At 39.0% G+C, this 16,667-nt stretch overlaps 2 protein-coding genes across 2 annotated transcripts; both read left to right on the top strand.

The window, feature by feature from the left end:
* Positions 1 to 353: 353 nt before the first annotated feature.
* LOC137192092 (mothers against decapentaplegic homolog 2) lies at positions 354 to 12,472 on the top strand. Its single transcript, XM_067602620.1, has 11 exons — positions 354 to 537; positions 1,498 to 1,974; positions 5,451 to 5,540; positions 5,766 to 5,959; positions 6,929 to 7,063; positions 7,418 to 7,492; positions 8,179 to 8,232; positions 8,410 to 8,622; positions 8,820 to 8,957; positions 9,408 to 9,552; positions 10,178 to 12,472. The coding sequence occupies exons 2-11, from the start codon at positions 1,739 to 1,741 to the stop codon at positions 10,299 to 10,301; spliced, it is 1,404 nt and encodes a 467-aa protein (XP_067458721.1). The 5' UTR covers positions 354 to 537; positions 1,498 to 1,738; the 3' UTR covers positions 10,302 to 12,472.
* Positions 12,473 to 13,666: 1,194 nt separating this feature from the next.
* On the top strand, positions 13,667 to 15,261 carry LOC137192104 (immediate early response 3-interacting protein 1). The gene is made up of 3 exons (XM_067602628.1): positions 13,667 to 13,830; positions 14,309 to 14,410; positions 14,723 to 15,261. The coding sequence occupies exons 1-3, from the start codon at positions 13,740 to 13,742 to the stop codon at positions 14,776 to 14,778; spliced, it is 249 nt and encodes an 82-aa protein (XP_067458729.1). The 5' UTR covers positions 13,667 to 13,739; the 3' UTR covers positions 14,779 to 15,261.
* Positions 15,262 to 16,667: the final 1,406 nt, after the last annotated feature.

The raw sequence follows: 16,667 nt of genomic DNA, 5'->3' as shown, positions 1-16,667 counted from the left end.
AATTATATATTATGTTGAACATTTAGTTGTTGATATGTCATACATAAATGGAAGTAAAAACATTAAAACTCATACTGGACTACCTCAAATAATAAATAGCTATTGACATTCATTTTTTGCTTTGTTTTGTTGTCGGAAATTCAGAAACTGTAAATGAAAACTTAATGTCCTGTCAAAAATGAAAACTGCTTTTGCTTCCAAACCAAATGATTATAAACTCATGCTTTCAAATAAACAATAAGGATTGTCAAGGACACCAGCCAGTATTCAGAGTACGTCTTTTTATAATCCTCCAATCGTTTTTTTGGATAGGAGGGATAAAGCGCTCCTACGTAACAATCATGTTTGTTATGTTGTTCCGGTCTACCTACCCTGGCTAACTAGCCTCCAGTAACTAGCACTAGTAGCAACTTGAGAAGAGCCTACAAGCCTGGTCAAAAATCAGCAGCAGTACAACATAGTTCAGGCATTTTTATGCCAACAGGGCGTTTACAAGGCTTTTCCTAAAAAAGCGGAGCTTTGGAGTGAAAAACTGGGGTAAGTATTGCACTGCTTTGAGCTGTTTTGTCGACTTTGAAGCATGTTGTTTAGTGTGAGAGATGTAGCTCCGTTAGCTCAGTTTGGAAGAGTTCGTCCCAGATGCTAACTCATTTTGGTGCCGTAGTCTCTATATTAGTAAAAGTCACATTCATTTAATGGCCAATGTTACGTTGAAATAAAACGTTATGATCCTGCTTAAATACCTATAGCGGCGTTTTATGTTACGTGAGGGTTCGCAGCTTGTATTTATCTATTTGACAAGCTGCCGTTTGGTAGCAAAGTAGCGCGGCTGGACTGTTGCACAGGAGCTTTTTTTCACGGATCACAACAAAAGGATTTCTGATAACAAGCTGCCAGCTAGCGTAGTTATGCTAACGTTAGCTCACCTAGCCAGATGAGAGACACGAATCTCTTCATATCTGCTTAGTTACGTTAACTATAGTTTATTGCTTTTCGGTTTTAGTTGAGACTATTTCAGTCTTTTGTTGTTTCACTCTCATTGCTAACGTTGGTGAACTGACTGTTGTGATTTGAGGGCCCCCCACCAGGTAGCAGGCCTGTCACAAAATAACTCCCCTTGTTCAAATCCGTTTGGTAGCGCTCACAATGCCCGTGTTATTGATGATATATTCATCCATAGCTTGTCGTGATTGCGTGTGTGGGAGTCGACAGTATGAGGCACACCCCGTCTGTTAACTTTAGAAGTTTTTGCAAGCCTGCTAACAGTGTTTGTGACAAGTGGACATTTCTGCTTGGTCAACTCACCTAATGCTTAACTTCATACAAGAGGCACTTACTGTATGTAACGTTACCAGTGCTACTGACAAAGCAATCTTATTATTTTATTCATTTTCAACACCTGCCTTTTTTATTGTATTGATGATGCTTTTAGATACTGTTATTCTCCACTATATGTTTGTTTGTAATGAAATACTTTGTGTGTGACTTTCTCCTAAGGTCTCCATCTCTTTTGAATATATCCTGCTAGCACTGGCGTCCACCCTGTGACTCATTGGTCAGTAGAGGGGCCCCCATCAGAGCAAGGGCCCAAACTGTAGCCTCCTGGTCCCCTCTGCCTGTGTGTGTGTGTGTGTGAGAGAGAGAGAGAGAGAGAGAGAGAAAGAGAGAGGGAGGGAGAGAGAGAGAGAGAGAGAGCTTGTGTTGAGTCCTCTGGAGACTCCCGGCTTGACCAACCAAGATGTCCTCCATCTTGCCGTTCACCCCGCCTGTGGTGAAGAGGCTGCTGGGCTGGAAGAAGTCAACCAGCGGACCAGGTGGTGCGGGTGGTGGAGAGCAGAACGGGCAAGAGGAGAAATGGTGCGAGAAGGCTGTGAAGAGCTTAGTGAAGAAGCTGAAGAAGACAGGCCAGCTAGATGAGCTGGAGAAAGCTATTACCACACAGAACTGCAACACCAAGTGTGTCACCATCCCCAGGTATACCGTCTAATACTTAATTTGTGTTTAACCATGGGTCAAAGAAAAGCTTGCTGCTGTTTGCACTTCTTTCTGTGTGTTTAGTTCACTGCCTAACATAAAACCATGAAACCTTCGTTGCTTAGTAGATGCTGATCTTGAACTTCTCTTAATTCAGTTTTTATAATTTCTGGCCATAATTGGCAAAATGTGAAATGGCGTGTGTAGGGGATGAAAAATATTAAAGCATAAAATCAAGCCATTCAAATTGAGTACAAAATGAAGAAAATCACTATTTGTTTACAACTGTACTAACAGTTGGGTGGTTACTATTACTTTCATGGGAGAAGATGTTCTCTTTATCAGCCAGCCAGCCTTGATGGCCAGACTCATGTTCAGTGGGAACACTGTGTTAACAGATTCATTCCTCACTGATGTGCCGCCAAGCACCACGTAAGATGTTTGTGTGTCTACAGATAGCGAGTTGGTTGTTATCGCCTGAGAATTGTTCTAGGCTGCCCTGTTATGTTTGTAGAGATACAGTGGCTGGCTTGATGTGAATGACTTTATTTCTTGTAGAGGATATCTACATGAGAAAGAGTGAGTTACAAACACAAAATAATGCCAGATTGGGGCATTGCCACCAGCCATACATATGTTATTACATTTTGATTGTGAATGGGGAGCTTGTCTAACCTGCTCGCCACTTCGGCTATTGCCCATTCATCATCTGGGTTGATTCTACTCTTAACACCTTGTTTCCTGAAAATAGTGAAAATAGCCATGGATTTTAGGCTCTAGGTGCTACTATGGCTGGTGGACAAAAGTTGGTTTCCTGTCCTATCATGAAGCAGAGTATTGCAATTTTGGTAGTTGAGATCCCACTAAAGTAATTAAATCTAGTACATGTTGTTGTGTTTTTGTAGTATTTAACATGTAGAATTGTGTTATTGTCCTGTTATTCAGAAGCAAGACTCTCATTCTTTCTCATTCCATGTTTTGATGTCTTATTTTTTTGGCCATTTTCTTGTGAATGTTTTGAGAATGTCTGAAAAAGATTTTTTTCCCCAAGGTCCCCTGTTTTTCCCCTCTGTTGTGCCATTGTGTGTCTTCAGTGTTTGTTTGAATGTCTCCAGATAACTTCTGACATAAATGACTGTAGTGAGAAAGTTTTTTTTCCAGTGTTTGATACAATGCCACACTGTCGAAGAATGCTCTTTGTCTCACCAGCAGTCTCATTGTGTGTTAGCAGATTTCATGTTATGTTTCTTTCCTTAATTCTGTCAAGAAAGGCTTCTCTTATTTGAAGTTGTCATCTTTCATTTCCACACTGAAAATGAATTTGATGTAGGGATGTCAATGATTACTCGATTATCGATTAATTGCCATTAATAATTTAACCAATTAAAAATATAACAACCAATAATGCAGAAGATGGGGGACATGCGGTATGACAGTCAAAATGTGTAGATTTGCTGTTGTACACGGTTGCGCCACTAGGTGGAGCTTCTTACGCTTTAATTAGTTGGAGTTACAGGTGTGTTTGATGACTGGCTGTAAGGGCCACACTAATTGTAAAACAAATGCACCTCCCTGCCATTCAAGGAAGAAAAAAGTTGCAGCGTGCCTCGCTCTGCTCACTGTGTCGTGTTGATGAACTTTGAAGCATAAAGTTCTGAAAATTTCACAGAGTTGTTGGCTGGTGGATGTCCAGTTGAGCTATCTGAGGCTCATGCTAACGCTAAACTAGCATCTTGAACAGAAGCAGCTGCTCGACTAATGCAGGCTGAGAGCTGAGTGTCAGACAACAGTAAGCAGCGCTACGATGCTAACATCCAGGATAAGCAGGACTCTAATTACACTTTTCCAATAAAATCAACACAAAAGTAATCAACTATATGAGTGACATTCCCCTGGTCTGAGTATAAATGCATTTTAGTGGTGGCAATAAATGGACTGATAAAGTTAGAGTGACAGTATTTGTGCGTCTATGCTGTTACTAGCAGCTGGACTAATGTTAGCTGCAGTGAACACACATCACTCCATCATGTAGATCAGGTATGCAGATTATTTTATATTAAACCAGTCAGACTGAAGTCTGTCTTGGGGTAACTTGTTTTTACATTTATACGATAACCTAAGGGGGTATTTACTATTGAAGGTTGCAGCAATGTTGATTAAATGTAAACACATCTAGTCTGATCTAATTATGTTCTCTAATGAAGCTGGAACTTGTGCAACCATTTGCTGTGTTTTTCTGGCCAGTTGTTGAATAGACAGCAACAGACCAGAGTGGCAGCTCCATTATTTTAAATTAAAGTGGCAATCTCGAAGATCTTAGTTTTGTTTACTCTGGCGGCACCATATGGCATCCAGCTTTAATTGTAGGTGTGTTTTTAGACCTCACTTGACCTCACTCCCAGAGATCCAAACAGTGTCGCTGTCAGGGATGTGCAGAGAGCCTGGTATTTGTATTTGTATCTGTATTTGTTGAGGCAGCAAAGTTATTTGTATTTGAATAAGCACAAATAGGCATAACAATCTGTTTTTTGTATTTATTACACTTTTAATTTTAGGATATTAAAGTGTTAAAATAAGAGTTCTTCAATAAACTATTTTGCAAAGTAGGTTTCCCACACCAAGTCTCTAACCCCAGTCTCCCAGACCACAGACGACTGCACTGACCCCTCAGCCAAAGCTCAGACCTGCAGCTATTTATACATCCACGACACAGAGATAGACAGAGGCGAGCAGAGGAGAGAGACATAGACGGCGATGTAACCTCGCTACAGCTCCGCCCCCTATCGCTGTTTGATGTCACGCTAGCGCAAGCAAATCAAAAAGCGAGTCTGTTGTGTTAGGTCTGCCTACCCTCTCTGGTGGATCAACCACTGAGTGATGGAAAACGCGTCACTATCTGCGCCGCTTGTGATTTGAATGCATGGCAGGAAAGTCACCATCGACACCCGGTTCGTAATGATCATAATACTAAAAATACAGGAGCGTTCATCAGCAGATCATAGGCTCAGTCACCATTGTGTCATCTCATTCAGCAATGGATAGTGACTTAACAGACATTTATTTAAATGAAAATCTTCAACATTATACCTTAAAGTCATTATTTTGTTATTTAATTTATCATTCAAGTAACTTGGTTTTCATCTGTTATTTGAACTAATTACTAATGTAGCCTCATGATTTTGTGTGGAACATAGGTCTAGTTAGTGTTTAATATGGTTTTATAATGGAAAAGCGTCCAGCGTATTTCAGAAATTGTTAATGATTAACCGATAATCGATTGGTAACACGGCTGACTGTCAATTAAAGAAACTGCTTAAAATTTGCATCCCTAATTTGATGTCTTTATTTTGCCACAAGACTCCAATAAAAGAGGCCTTTTAATGTTCACATTACCCATACTGATAATTCTCAATGAGCCATGTCCCATGTTTATCATTTGTTTTTTGTTTTTGTTTTGTTGTTTTCTCTGTGCACAGCAATTGCTCTGAAATATGGGGACTGAGTACACCAAATACGATAGAACAGTGGGATACATCAGGCCTATACAGCTACCCTGACCAAACCAGGTGACTATCCTCAACTATTGTATGGTGTTGCATACAACTTTGATGTGGGAGAGTTGTCATTACAATGTTTGAGGTGACGGACATTGAGAACATCTTTGTTTCGTTCTCGCCACTCAATCCAATCCATTTCCATTTCCCTCCCTTACCTGGCCATATTATGTCATCTCCCTCCCCTGTGTATCTCCTACCTGTCTCACCTCCATCTCCTGTTTGCTGTCCAATCAGATCCCTGGATGGCCGCCTGCAGGTCTCCCACAGGAAGGGGCTTCCCCATGTTATCTACTGCCGTTTGTGGCGATGGCCGGACCTTCACAGCCACCACGAGCTGCGCGCCATCGAGGCCTGTGAGTATGCCTTCCACCTCAAGAAGGATGAGGTCTGCATCAACCCCTACCACTACCAGAGGGTGGAGACCCCAGGTGAGATGATTCTGTCCTGTGGATGTTTATCACTTCAAACATAGACATGTCCTCATATTTCAATGTTTTCTGCATGATTGTTTCCTCTTAAATCTGTTGGCATCCACTGAGATCAGTAAAGTTTAACTGAATGCTGAGCAGTAATATTTTAAATATATTTGTTATTTGACTTTGTAGCATTTTCTTTAACTTAACAGTGACCACAGCATTAGTGTGATGCAAACTGAGACAGTTTTGGCCCATTATCTGAAAAATGGGCAAGTCTCTGTTGCACACTTTTTTTTCTTTTTTTTATTTTGAGACTTCCTCCTTTTTGTCAACTGAAAGAATAGTTCGACACTTTGGGAAATGCAATCAATACAAGGTCATGTCTGTACACTTATATTGAAGCTACAGACAGCAGCTGGTTCGTTAAGTGTAGCATAAAGACTGGCAAAATGGGTAACAAAATTCCAGAAAACACCCCAGTTTTTGAAGAGATTAAACAAAGGAGATAAAACATGTTAATTAGTGAACTGTAGAGGTGCTGTTAGGTGGATTTTGTTACCTGTGGACAGAGCCAGGCTAGCTGTTTACAGTCTTTCTGCTTAGCCAACTGGCTGCTGGTTGTAACTTCATGTTTATTGTACAGACATGAGAGTGTGTCAATCTTCTCATCTAACTCTCAGCAACAAAGTGAAGAAGCATATTTTTCAAAATATCGAACTTTTCTCATGAGAGTTTCAGTTTCTGCAATAGAACCTGCTTCATCCTGCCTTAAAAAGCCATCAATTAGTTTAAGATTTCAGTTTATGTTTCAATGGGAAGTTCGAGTATTCCATCTTTGCTGTTGCGAATGTAAAAAAAGTAAAATTTCTTTCAAAGAACTTGTTAACTAAAATAATTGACAATCATTTTGGAAAAGTATACAGCTGATATGAGTCTAATTCATCTCCACTGATCTTTTGACTCTTTTACCCAACAATGTAGTGCTGCCTCCTGTTCTTGTGCCAAGACACTCAGAAATCCTGACAGAGCTGCCACCTCTGGATGACTACACTCATTCCATACCTGAGAACACAAACTTTCCTGCAGGAATTGAACCTCCAAACAACTATATACCAGGTTAGTTTATCTTTGCACTGGATGTGAGTGATTATATTTGACAATGCACTGCTGGTTACAAGATGTGCTGAAAGAAGTCTGAAAGTGAAGTATGCACTATATTATTTAGTATCTCTAGTTTGTTTATGTAAAGTGATTCTCTTTATTCTGGGGTTAGTATGAGGTGCATTATTTTTGAAATACAAGTAAAAGCTGTGAATTTCGTCTGCTTCTACTATTTACATCACTTCAGGAGAGAAATGGTGATATTAGTAAAAGTATGTTTATCTGTGTTCAGTCGGTTGAACAGCTGTATTAAATTATGATAACACCAAATCTTTTTTTTTTTTTTTTCTCCCTGTATCATTTGAACAGAAACACCTCCGCCAGGCTACATCAGTGAGGATGGGGAGGCCAGCGATCAACAGATGAATCAAAGTATGGACACAGGTACACTAGACTAGCACCCCCTCCTACATCCCTCGTCTGTCTGCCTCTCCACTCCAGCCAGGTCAAAATGTTTGTTTACATGGAATAGATCTGTTGGTTTTTTTCCCCACCAAATAGTTAAATTAATATTAGGCAACACAGTTATTAAAAGCCAATCTTATATCAAAGATTCATGACAATACCAAATAGTTTGAGAGCGTTGCAATGCTACCTATTATTCCATTCAAAGCTGGTGGCATCTTGAGTTTTTGACTGTAAAATACATTTGAGTAAAAGTTATACTTTTAAAGCATGGCACATCCTTTGGATCACAACATAGCAGCTTGTAGATCCAAGTGTGTTTGCATTTTTGATGTGCCGTAAAGAGTAACGATAACAGCAGCAACATGCTGAATATTGTCTGTGCATCATTTATTTAATTCATTATGCAATCAATTAAGATATACTGAAACTGTATAATCTCAACAAACAAATATTTGGGAAGTGGAGACAAGGCTAGTGTCATGGAAACAGCATCTTTGGTAATCATCCTGATGTAAACAAGTCTGTTTACAGTAGCATTTTAGCATTCCATTGCAAGTCAGTCACCAGCTTCATCATGAATCTTTGATCTGATCCACCTTTTACCTATGTTATGACCTCTTGTGCACTCAGTCAGATTGTTGACTTCCTGTTTGCTTTGCCAGGTTCTCCAGCAGAGCTTTCCCCCAGCACTCTGTCTCCTGTCAATCACAGCATGGGTAAGATGCAAATCTTTCCCAACTGAAACGATATAAACACTGATGCCAGACAGAGCAAACGACAATTAGTACATCATAGTCTGTCACCTAGTAAGATCTTTTTATCAGAATGTAAACAGTGTTTTATCAAATTGAGGGTATTTGAGGTGAATCTCACTGGCCTTTCCTCTACTGTAGACCTGCAGCCGGTGACTTACTCAGAGCCGGCCTTTTGGTGCTCAATAGCCTACTACGAGCTCAACCAACGTGTGGGGGAGACGTTCCATGCCTCTCAGCCCTCACTGACAGTGGACGGATTCACAGACCCATCAAACTCTGAACGTTTCTGCCTGGGCCTGCTGTCTAATGTCAACAGGAATGCCACTGTGGAGATGACCCGGAGGCACATAGGTATGGCACAGCTTCATGTAGCTTCACAGTAATAAATTGTCAGTAACCCACCTGTTAGCCTCCTCCAGTTTGCATTAGCTTTCAAAACAATTTCCCCAGTATAGACATGCATACTCTCAAATCTTGTTTTAAGACAAAGGTTTATTGTACTTGATGAGCAAATGGATTCTGATGTGTGTATGTCTCTGTGTTTACAGGAAGAGGAGTTAGACTCTACTACATTGGAGGGGAAGTATTTGCTGAGTGCCTAAGTGATAGCGCCATCTTTGTCCAGAGTCCAAACTGCAATCAGCGGTATGGCTGGCATCCAGCAACAGTGTGTAAAATTCCTCCAGGTAAAGAGCTGAAGTTGTCACATGTGTAGCAATCAGTGAAATTAGCTGGATTTTTTAAAAAATTGTCTGTTGACCTTAAGAACTATTAGTAGCTGTTTCCAGGTAAATCAAAACAGTGCTGAACAAGGCTGTGCACACTCAGCAGATGTACCCTGAAACACCTCAAAAATGTAGCTTCAGTATCAATTATCTACATCCATTATGCTTGAAAGATATCTCAGGAAAGCTTGTAGTTGGCGTCTTTGTGATCAGTTCAAACCAATTAAGACTAGATGCAATAATGATGAATATGCCACAAAATCAGTGGACAAAAGTTGGTCACTGGCACACAAAGGCCAAATGCCACCTTGGTGTGTTACGGCCCAAAGATTTTTTTCTGTTTTTGGTCCCTATGAGCCACTGGGACAACCCACATTAACTGCTGCCCGGCGTACGTCTTTGTCCCCTCAGGTTGTAATCTAAAAATCTTCAACAACCAGGAATTTGCAGCCCTGCTTGCTCAGTCAGTGAACCAGGGCTTCGAGGCCGTCTACCAGCTCACAAGGATGTGCACCATCCGCATGAGCTTTGTCAAAGGCTGGGGAGCCGAGTACAGGTGAGCACTGCCACCAAAACTGGCCTTGTTTAAAAATGAATGGATATGTAGCACTTTGAAATGAAAAAAAAGATTTTCAAACGTGGAAAATTTCATTGTAGTTATGACTATTTTTAACCAAATATACACCAAATAATTGTTTAATGTGAAATTTTTTAGTTAAAGATTTTTGACTGGACTTACTGGTCATATAATGGCTTTATTACCACTAAAGAAAGGATATATTGAGAAATGAAATTTTAATGAATGAATTAGGTCAATGCTTCCTCAGTAGCTGCATTGTTAAGTTTTTACTTGTTTTATTTATTTTATCATTTGGAGCATGAAGCTTATGTCATTAATGACAATGTAGGACATCATCACACTTGACTCAGATAGTTAAATCCAACCCAGGAATGTTTCTTGTCATTTGGGAAGGGGAGTCAGACTTGTTTTCACACACATTTCCTTCACAATACATTTCAAGTGGAGACCTATTAACCACAACATCCTCTTCTTGGAAACAGTAATACATACTGTTCATACTAAAACACAGCATTAAATATCTCAAGTCACATGTGGTTAGGAGTGAAAAGGCTGCGTCAGCACAGCTCAGACATTAAAATGTATGTCTTTGGTTTCACAGGCGGCAGACTGTCACAAGCACTCCATGCTGGATCGAGCTGCATTTGAACGGTCCCCTGCAGTGGCTGGACAAGGTTCTGACCCAGATGGGTTCCCCGTCTGCACGCTGCTCCAGTATGTCCTAAACAGCTAAGGAAACGCCCCCAAAAAACGCAGCCCATTACAAAGATCATTAAATTCTAAACTTGTAAGTCCTTTCATGAAAAAAATGGAAACCCCACAGAATGAGTTTTCTGTAACATTCTTCATAGTATTTGTGGCCCAGTTCCACATCCCTCTTTTAACTTTACACACACACTCACACAAATGCACCTACACTGTTGCACTCACAACACACACATACAGACTTTTCAGTAAAAAAAAAAAAATTGGCACTTTGTTACCCATCTATGTCATGCACCTTGTTAAATTGCTTTTCCCCAAATCCTTAATATTAGATCTATTTGTGGTACAAATAAAATGTATATTGGTTTTTAGTCCAGGAAGTAGGGGAAATACCAAAAATATCTGTGAATAGTTTCTCAGTATTGAAGATTGCTTGTATGAGTAACACGAGCTTGAATGCTAAAATGATTTTTGTTCCAGCCCACCCCAACCATTGTTCTGAACCTAAGTTTACTTTTCTCTGGGAAACTTGGCCCCATCTTTTTGTCAGGGGGAGTTGGCTTAGTGAAGAAATGATGGCCTTGGTGGCCGTTCTCTTCTGAGGGAAACGCCACAATGTGTTTATGAAATTTGATTGAATTGACTTCACTGTTTGCCAGAACGGCCCTTTTATAACTCTTGATGTGTGTCGTTGTAAGACATACTTCTTAACGGACAAATAGGAATGTTAGTTTAAAAAAAGTAAATCCCTAAACAAACTGCAAACTCAGTCAGGCTGTAGTTTATTTCTTTGTCATTATATGGCACTCTTAGTGTCCTGGGTTTAGTTGATTTGCATCCCCACTGAACAGCCTGGTACAGAAGCTAATGAGACATTGGCCAGGCTTTTTGCAGGGTGCACTGGGCAGGGACCAGAGAATATCAGCTGTTAGCAAAAGCTTTTTTTCTCTCTTTGACACGACACTGGGAGTCCTGGGGCTCTCCAAGGCGAAGCATTAAAAAGTCTCACCAGGAGAAATTGAAGGTATCAATGAATTCATTCTGTTTTTAGCCTATATCCCCATTGTTTTGCTACTTTTTTGTATTCTCATGTATTTTTATATATAAATATACTTAAAATTTTCTGTCGTTCACTTTTTATTAAAGTAATATTTTCAAGACCACAGCTGTTTCTAAAGTGACATGGAGGGCATGGATCATTCCTTCGTTTTACCCAAAAGGTTTAGTTGAAATTCATTTCCAATTGCAGCTCTTTGTCTTGGTTTAAAAAAAAAAAGAAAAAAAAAAGTAAAAAAAAGAAATCACTGCCCCACATGATGTGTAGCCTGTTTCTATTCATTGTTTTTCCAAAGAAATCTGGTGCATTTAAAGTACACAAAATAACTGATTTGCCTAAAACCCCAAATCTACTTTCTTGTAAAGGTTTTAATGATTCCAGAGGCATGTAAAACTTGGCAATGGCCGTTCATTCATCTCTTCACTTTTTTTGAATAAACCACATGACCTCTTGTAGCCTTTTGGTGCTTAGTCAAGCGGGTTAAGGTCAACCAGATATAATTGGCTTTGCAAATGTTACAGAAACATGGGAGGAGACCAGTGTTCTTCCATGAGGAAAGAAGCGCAAATGTGCCTGCACACTGGGACATTCTGTGTTAATGTGTGTATTGTATTTGTTCTGTCTATAAAATACAGTATGTACAACAAGACTTTTTATCTTAAACTCTGCCATTATTGTCATTATGTGGCTGATGCTGTGACAGCCACATAATGACAATAATGGCAGAATTTCCCTTCTTTTTGGTGTAAATGTGTTTACCTTTTGGCACTAGTGATTGTACTTTAAGTGCACCTAGTCAAGTTTGGATTTGGGGAAATGAACCATGTGTTAGGGTCCAGTGTTACATTGTTTTTATCTTTGGCCTACAACATATGAATGTGAAAAAATACATTACAAAAACTGACGTGGACCAGACGTACATATACATAACAGTAGTACAGTATGTGTGTATTTAACAGTAATCTTTTTGCAAAGCAGTCAGTACAGTAGATGTCGCAGTTGTTTTACCAGTAGAGGGCGGTATTGATAGAGCAGTTCTTTTTTTTTTTTTTTTTTTCTGACCATAAGCTTCTCAGGCGTGTGGCATATTATGCAGACTTCATAAAACACTAATAAAGATTTTTATTCTCATGATTCTGTCTGGGATGTGTTTGTTGATTGTAGATGATGTGGATCATTTTTGCACAGCTGAAGACTGGCAGCAAATTCTGTATTAAATAAGGGAAACTGTATGGATTCAGTCTGCACAGTATTTGCTCAGATAAACACAAGAACTTCTGTATATTTGTTGTAACTTATCTGAACTTGCACCATAACTCTTTTGTAAACAGATGTTTTAATTTGTGGAGTAGCACAGGTACTGATGGTAGCTAAGCAGTGGTGGGAAGTAACTACATCTACCGAAGTACTCTACTACAGCACAAATTTGAGGTATTTGAGTATGTTTATTGTATGATACTTTATATCCACCTCACTACATTTTACAGGAAAAACTTTTTACTCCACTTTATGTGACAGCTGTAGTTCCTAGTTTGCAATTCTTACTAATTAAACTACCAACAGTATATAACTAATCAAATTAGCTTCCCCATGACCAGCTACATTTAAAACGCCTCCAACATTATTGCATCAATTATAATCCAACAATACAATTAAATACTATGGATGAGATCATTTTGCATCATTTTACTTATGCTGCTTTAAAGTCCCCCTCTAGTCAAAAATGTGTTTTTCTTCTTGTTCCTAGAGTTGGATGTTTGAGCTTCACTGTGTAGGACGATGTGTGTGCAGAGGCTGACATTAAAAGGCTGTTTTCACATTCATCTGCTGAAGGGGGAAAATTTCTCTGTGCTCACCTTAAATCTGAGTTAAGGGGTGTATCTGTGAGCATGATTTGTGACATCATGACTAGTTTGGAGCCAATTGAGGGCCAGTGTGATGTGGAAACTTGAGGCCTCCAGTGCACAAACACTGGACTTAACAGTGAAGTAGGCGACATCTTGTGTCCAACAGTTAAACTTGAAATTAACAGCATTTGTGTATTCATAGATTCTGGATTTTTTTTAGGACTTTATTATACCATTTATTATTCCAAGCACATGAAAACAAGAGGGGATCTTTAAGTCATTTTACAGATAATGCTTTTTCCATAATAATGGTTATTGTACTTTATACACTTTTAATTCAGGACTTAATTTTTGACTAATTTTGCATTGTGGTGATACTTTTATTTAAGCATACTCAAGATAAATGCACCCTGGTAAATGTGTATCTGATCTGTACGACCGCGAAAAATCAACATGCTTAGCATTCATGAAGTTTGTCCTTCCTCCACCACCGTAGGCTACGTCAGACCTAAACAGTTTCGGCTAACTCACAGCTAACTGCTTGTTGAGACATCATGGCTTTTTCCTTGTACTCCCTCATTCAAGCTGCAATCCTGTGTGTGAATGCGGTGGCTGTATTACACGAGGAAAGATTTCTAAGTAAAAGTAAGTGGCTGTAAAATAATATACGCCGTCAAGTGTCATTTCAACTAGTCATTAAATTAGCTAGTGGTAACCAGCTAGCAACCAAACAGAGGAAATGTAAAAACATTTTAATGTTCAGTAAAAGGTAACGCAGCTTAAAGTTGGTATACCTGCCTTCAATGGACAGCTGAGAGAGAGTTTCTATATCGTTTTAATATAGCAGATGAATATTGGTTTAATAGCCTACTGGTTTAAATAGCCTACTTCAATAAACTTTATTAGCAAAGCCGAGGCGCTACAATGATACAGTACAGACTGAAGTACAAAACTGGAATGAAAATACTGATAAAACAACAAATAGACAGAAAACGTGTTGCAGTTTCTTCAAATAATAATCTAAATGAGCATGACGATTTCAAAAGTGTCTTTCTAATTTAAAGAAAACTACTCATTCTAAGCATAATCTATGTTTCTTTTATTTACATTATCTGATCATTAGTTGGCTGGGGAGTGGACCAAAGTGTCGGAGGGTTTGGTGATGAACCAGGTATCAAAGAGCAGCTGATGAACCTTATTCGCTCTGTGAGGACAGTGATGAGAGGTATGTGTCCACACACACACACTCATTCACTCACTCTTAAACGATGAGTGACACATACTACACAATACAATTCATTAACACACATAATAAAAAGAAAGAATACAAATATGACAGTGTTAGAAAGAGTTTAAATACAGGATTCATGGCAGAGGCCGGTCTGTAGCTGGCCAACAATATCCAACACCACAAAGGCAAAGTGCATTTATCAGTCTATACACGAGGTAAACTGACCCTTTCTTGTACTGTGGCTGTTCACAAGTCTAATGGCTGATGCTGATCATGTCGTCTACTGTGTGTCTACTTGCCCTGCAGTGCCATTGATTGCAGTGAATTCGGTCTGTATCGTGCTGCTGTTGCTGTTTGGATGAAGAGTAGCAGTGAGTGAAGATGGGACAAACCAGCCTGCTGTCAGGAGAACATCTCCATCCATCACCTCAGGATCCCCTTTGACACACAGAATGTCTCCTGTCAGCCTGAAGATGAATGATGTTGTCATGTGATGTGCCACATTTATCAGTACATGGGATATTATTTGATTTAATGCCCTTTTCTCTACAGCATTCAAGTCATTCAAAATAAGTACCTGCAGCTGATTAACTCCCCTGTTCTTTTTGAATAGTACAATAAAATGCAGAATAGTTTGCACTTCATTTACTTGTTCATGAAAATATTAATATACAAATCAAATGTTTTTACACTTGAACTATAACTGCTGTCATGGAGTGGAAACTGTAAAATGTTTGTGATTCATACTCTGAAGAAAATGTAAATGTACTCTCGGATATGTGGTTTTATTGTAAAAAAAAAAAAAAAAAAAAAAAATCTTGAAAATAAAGAGTTTTTAAACTTCACCTGGTGAAACCTGAAATTTCTAATTTTGGTCATCCTGCCTGAAAATCAGGTACTTAGAAAGACTCACCTAACCAAGAGGAACCTTTGGCGTATTTCTCTAGTTGCTAAAACTGCCGTGCCTATTACTTCTGATGTCAAATTAGCTCTTTTAAATATATGCCCACTTTAAAATAAGACATTTATTTAAAATGATTTTATTTTATCCGAAAATCTTGACTTTATGTTTCTTGCTGAGACCTGGTAACCAGGTGAGCATAGCTTGTTTTTAGAATGATACCCGCCAGGATCATGATTTTATCAGCTCTCCCAGGGCTCGTGGTCGGGGTGGTGGGCTAGGTGTTGTATTTAAAAAATCTTTTTAAATGTGGCCTGTTACCTTCCAACAATCTCACTAGCTTTGAGGCCCTTGTCCTAAAATCTTATTGCATAGATCCTGTTGTTTGTCCTTTATCGTCCTCCACAATCCAGCAATACTGATTTTGCCCACACTGTCAGTTATTATCCTCAGTTTATCATGACAGAGTTTCAATTGCTGGTGACTTTGACATCCACGTTGATGATATTTCTGATGGCTTTGCTACTGAATTTTTAAACATTATGGAGTCTTTTAATTTCACTCAACATGTGCCAGGCCCCACTCATAAATGTGGCCATACATTGGACTTAGTTTTTACTTTGAATCTGGATTTATCATCTTTGGTTTTAAGTGATGTTTTTATCTCTAATCATCTCTGTCTTGTTTTTAACTCTGTGTGAACAGGAATCTTCATAAGCTGGAAATTTGCTCACGCATCTTTAATGACACTAGTGCTTCAAAATTTTCCTCATTATTTGTGAAGTCTGGTGAATCCTTACATTTGCTCTCAAACACAAATGACTTAGTGAACTGCTTCAATGATATGTGCACAATTGCTTAAGATACGGTTTCTCTTCTAAAATGTTTATTTAAATCCAAATAATCTATTGTATCACCTTGGATTACTGAAAGAATCTGTGGCATTAAAAGGGAATGTAGGAAGGTTGAGAGACAGTGGAAGAAACCAAAGCTCTCGGTACACTATGAGCTATAAAATTTTTATTACAATCTTATAACAGTGCAATTAAAGATGCAAGAGCAAAATATTTTTCAGAGCTCATCACTTCCAACCAGCACAAGCCTAGATGCCCATTCAAGTCCACTGATCGACCACTGGTTCTCCTGGTGTGCCTATTACTTCAAATGCAGACTGTCAAAGGTTTTTAACCTTTTTCATAGACAAGATTGATGACATTCCATCAAAATTTAACACCCCCACTTCTGTGTCTGCCATGTATTGTCCTCAGCTGAATACTTTATATGTTTTTAAGGAAATAACTATCCAATAATTAACTGGAACTATTGCACATATGACACCATCATCAAGCC

The sequence above is a fragment of the Thunnus thynnus genome, chromosome 2 (assembly GCF_963924715.1).
Source record: "Thunnus thynnus chromosome 2, fThuThy2.1, whole genome shotgun sequence".
Taxonomy (NCBI): domain Eukaryota; kingdom Metazoa; phylum Chordata; class Actinopteri; order Scombriformes; family Scombridae; genus Thunnus; species Thunnus thynnus.
Note: the sequence above shows the minus strand (reverse complement) of the source record. Positions and strands in the feature narration are given on the sequence as shown.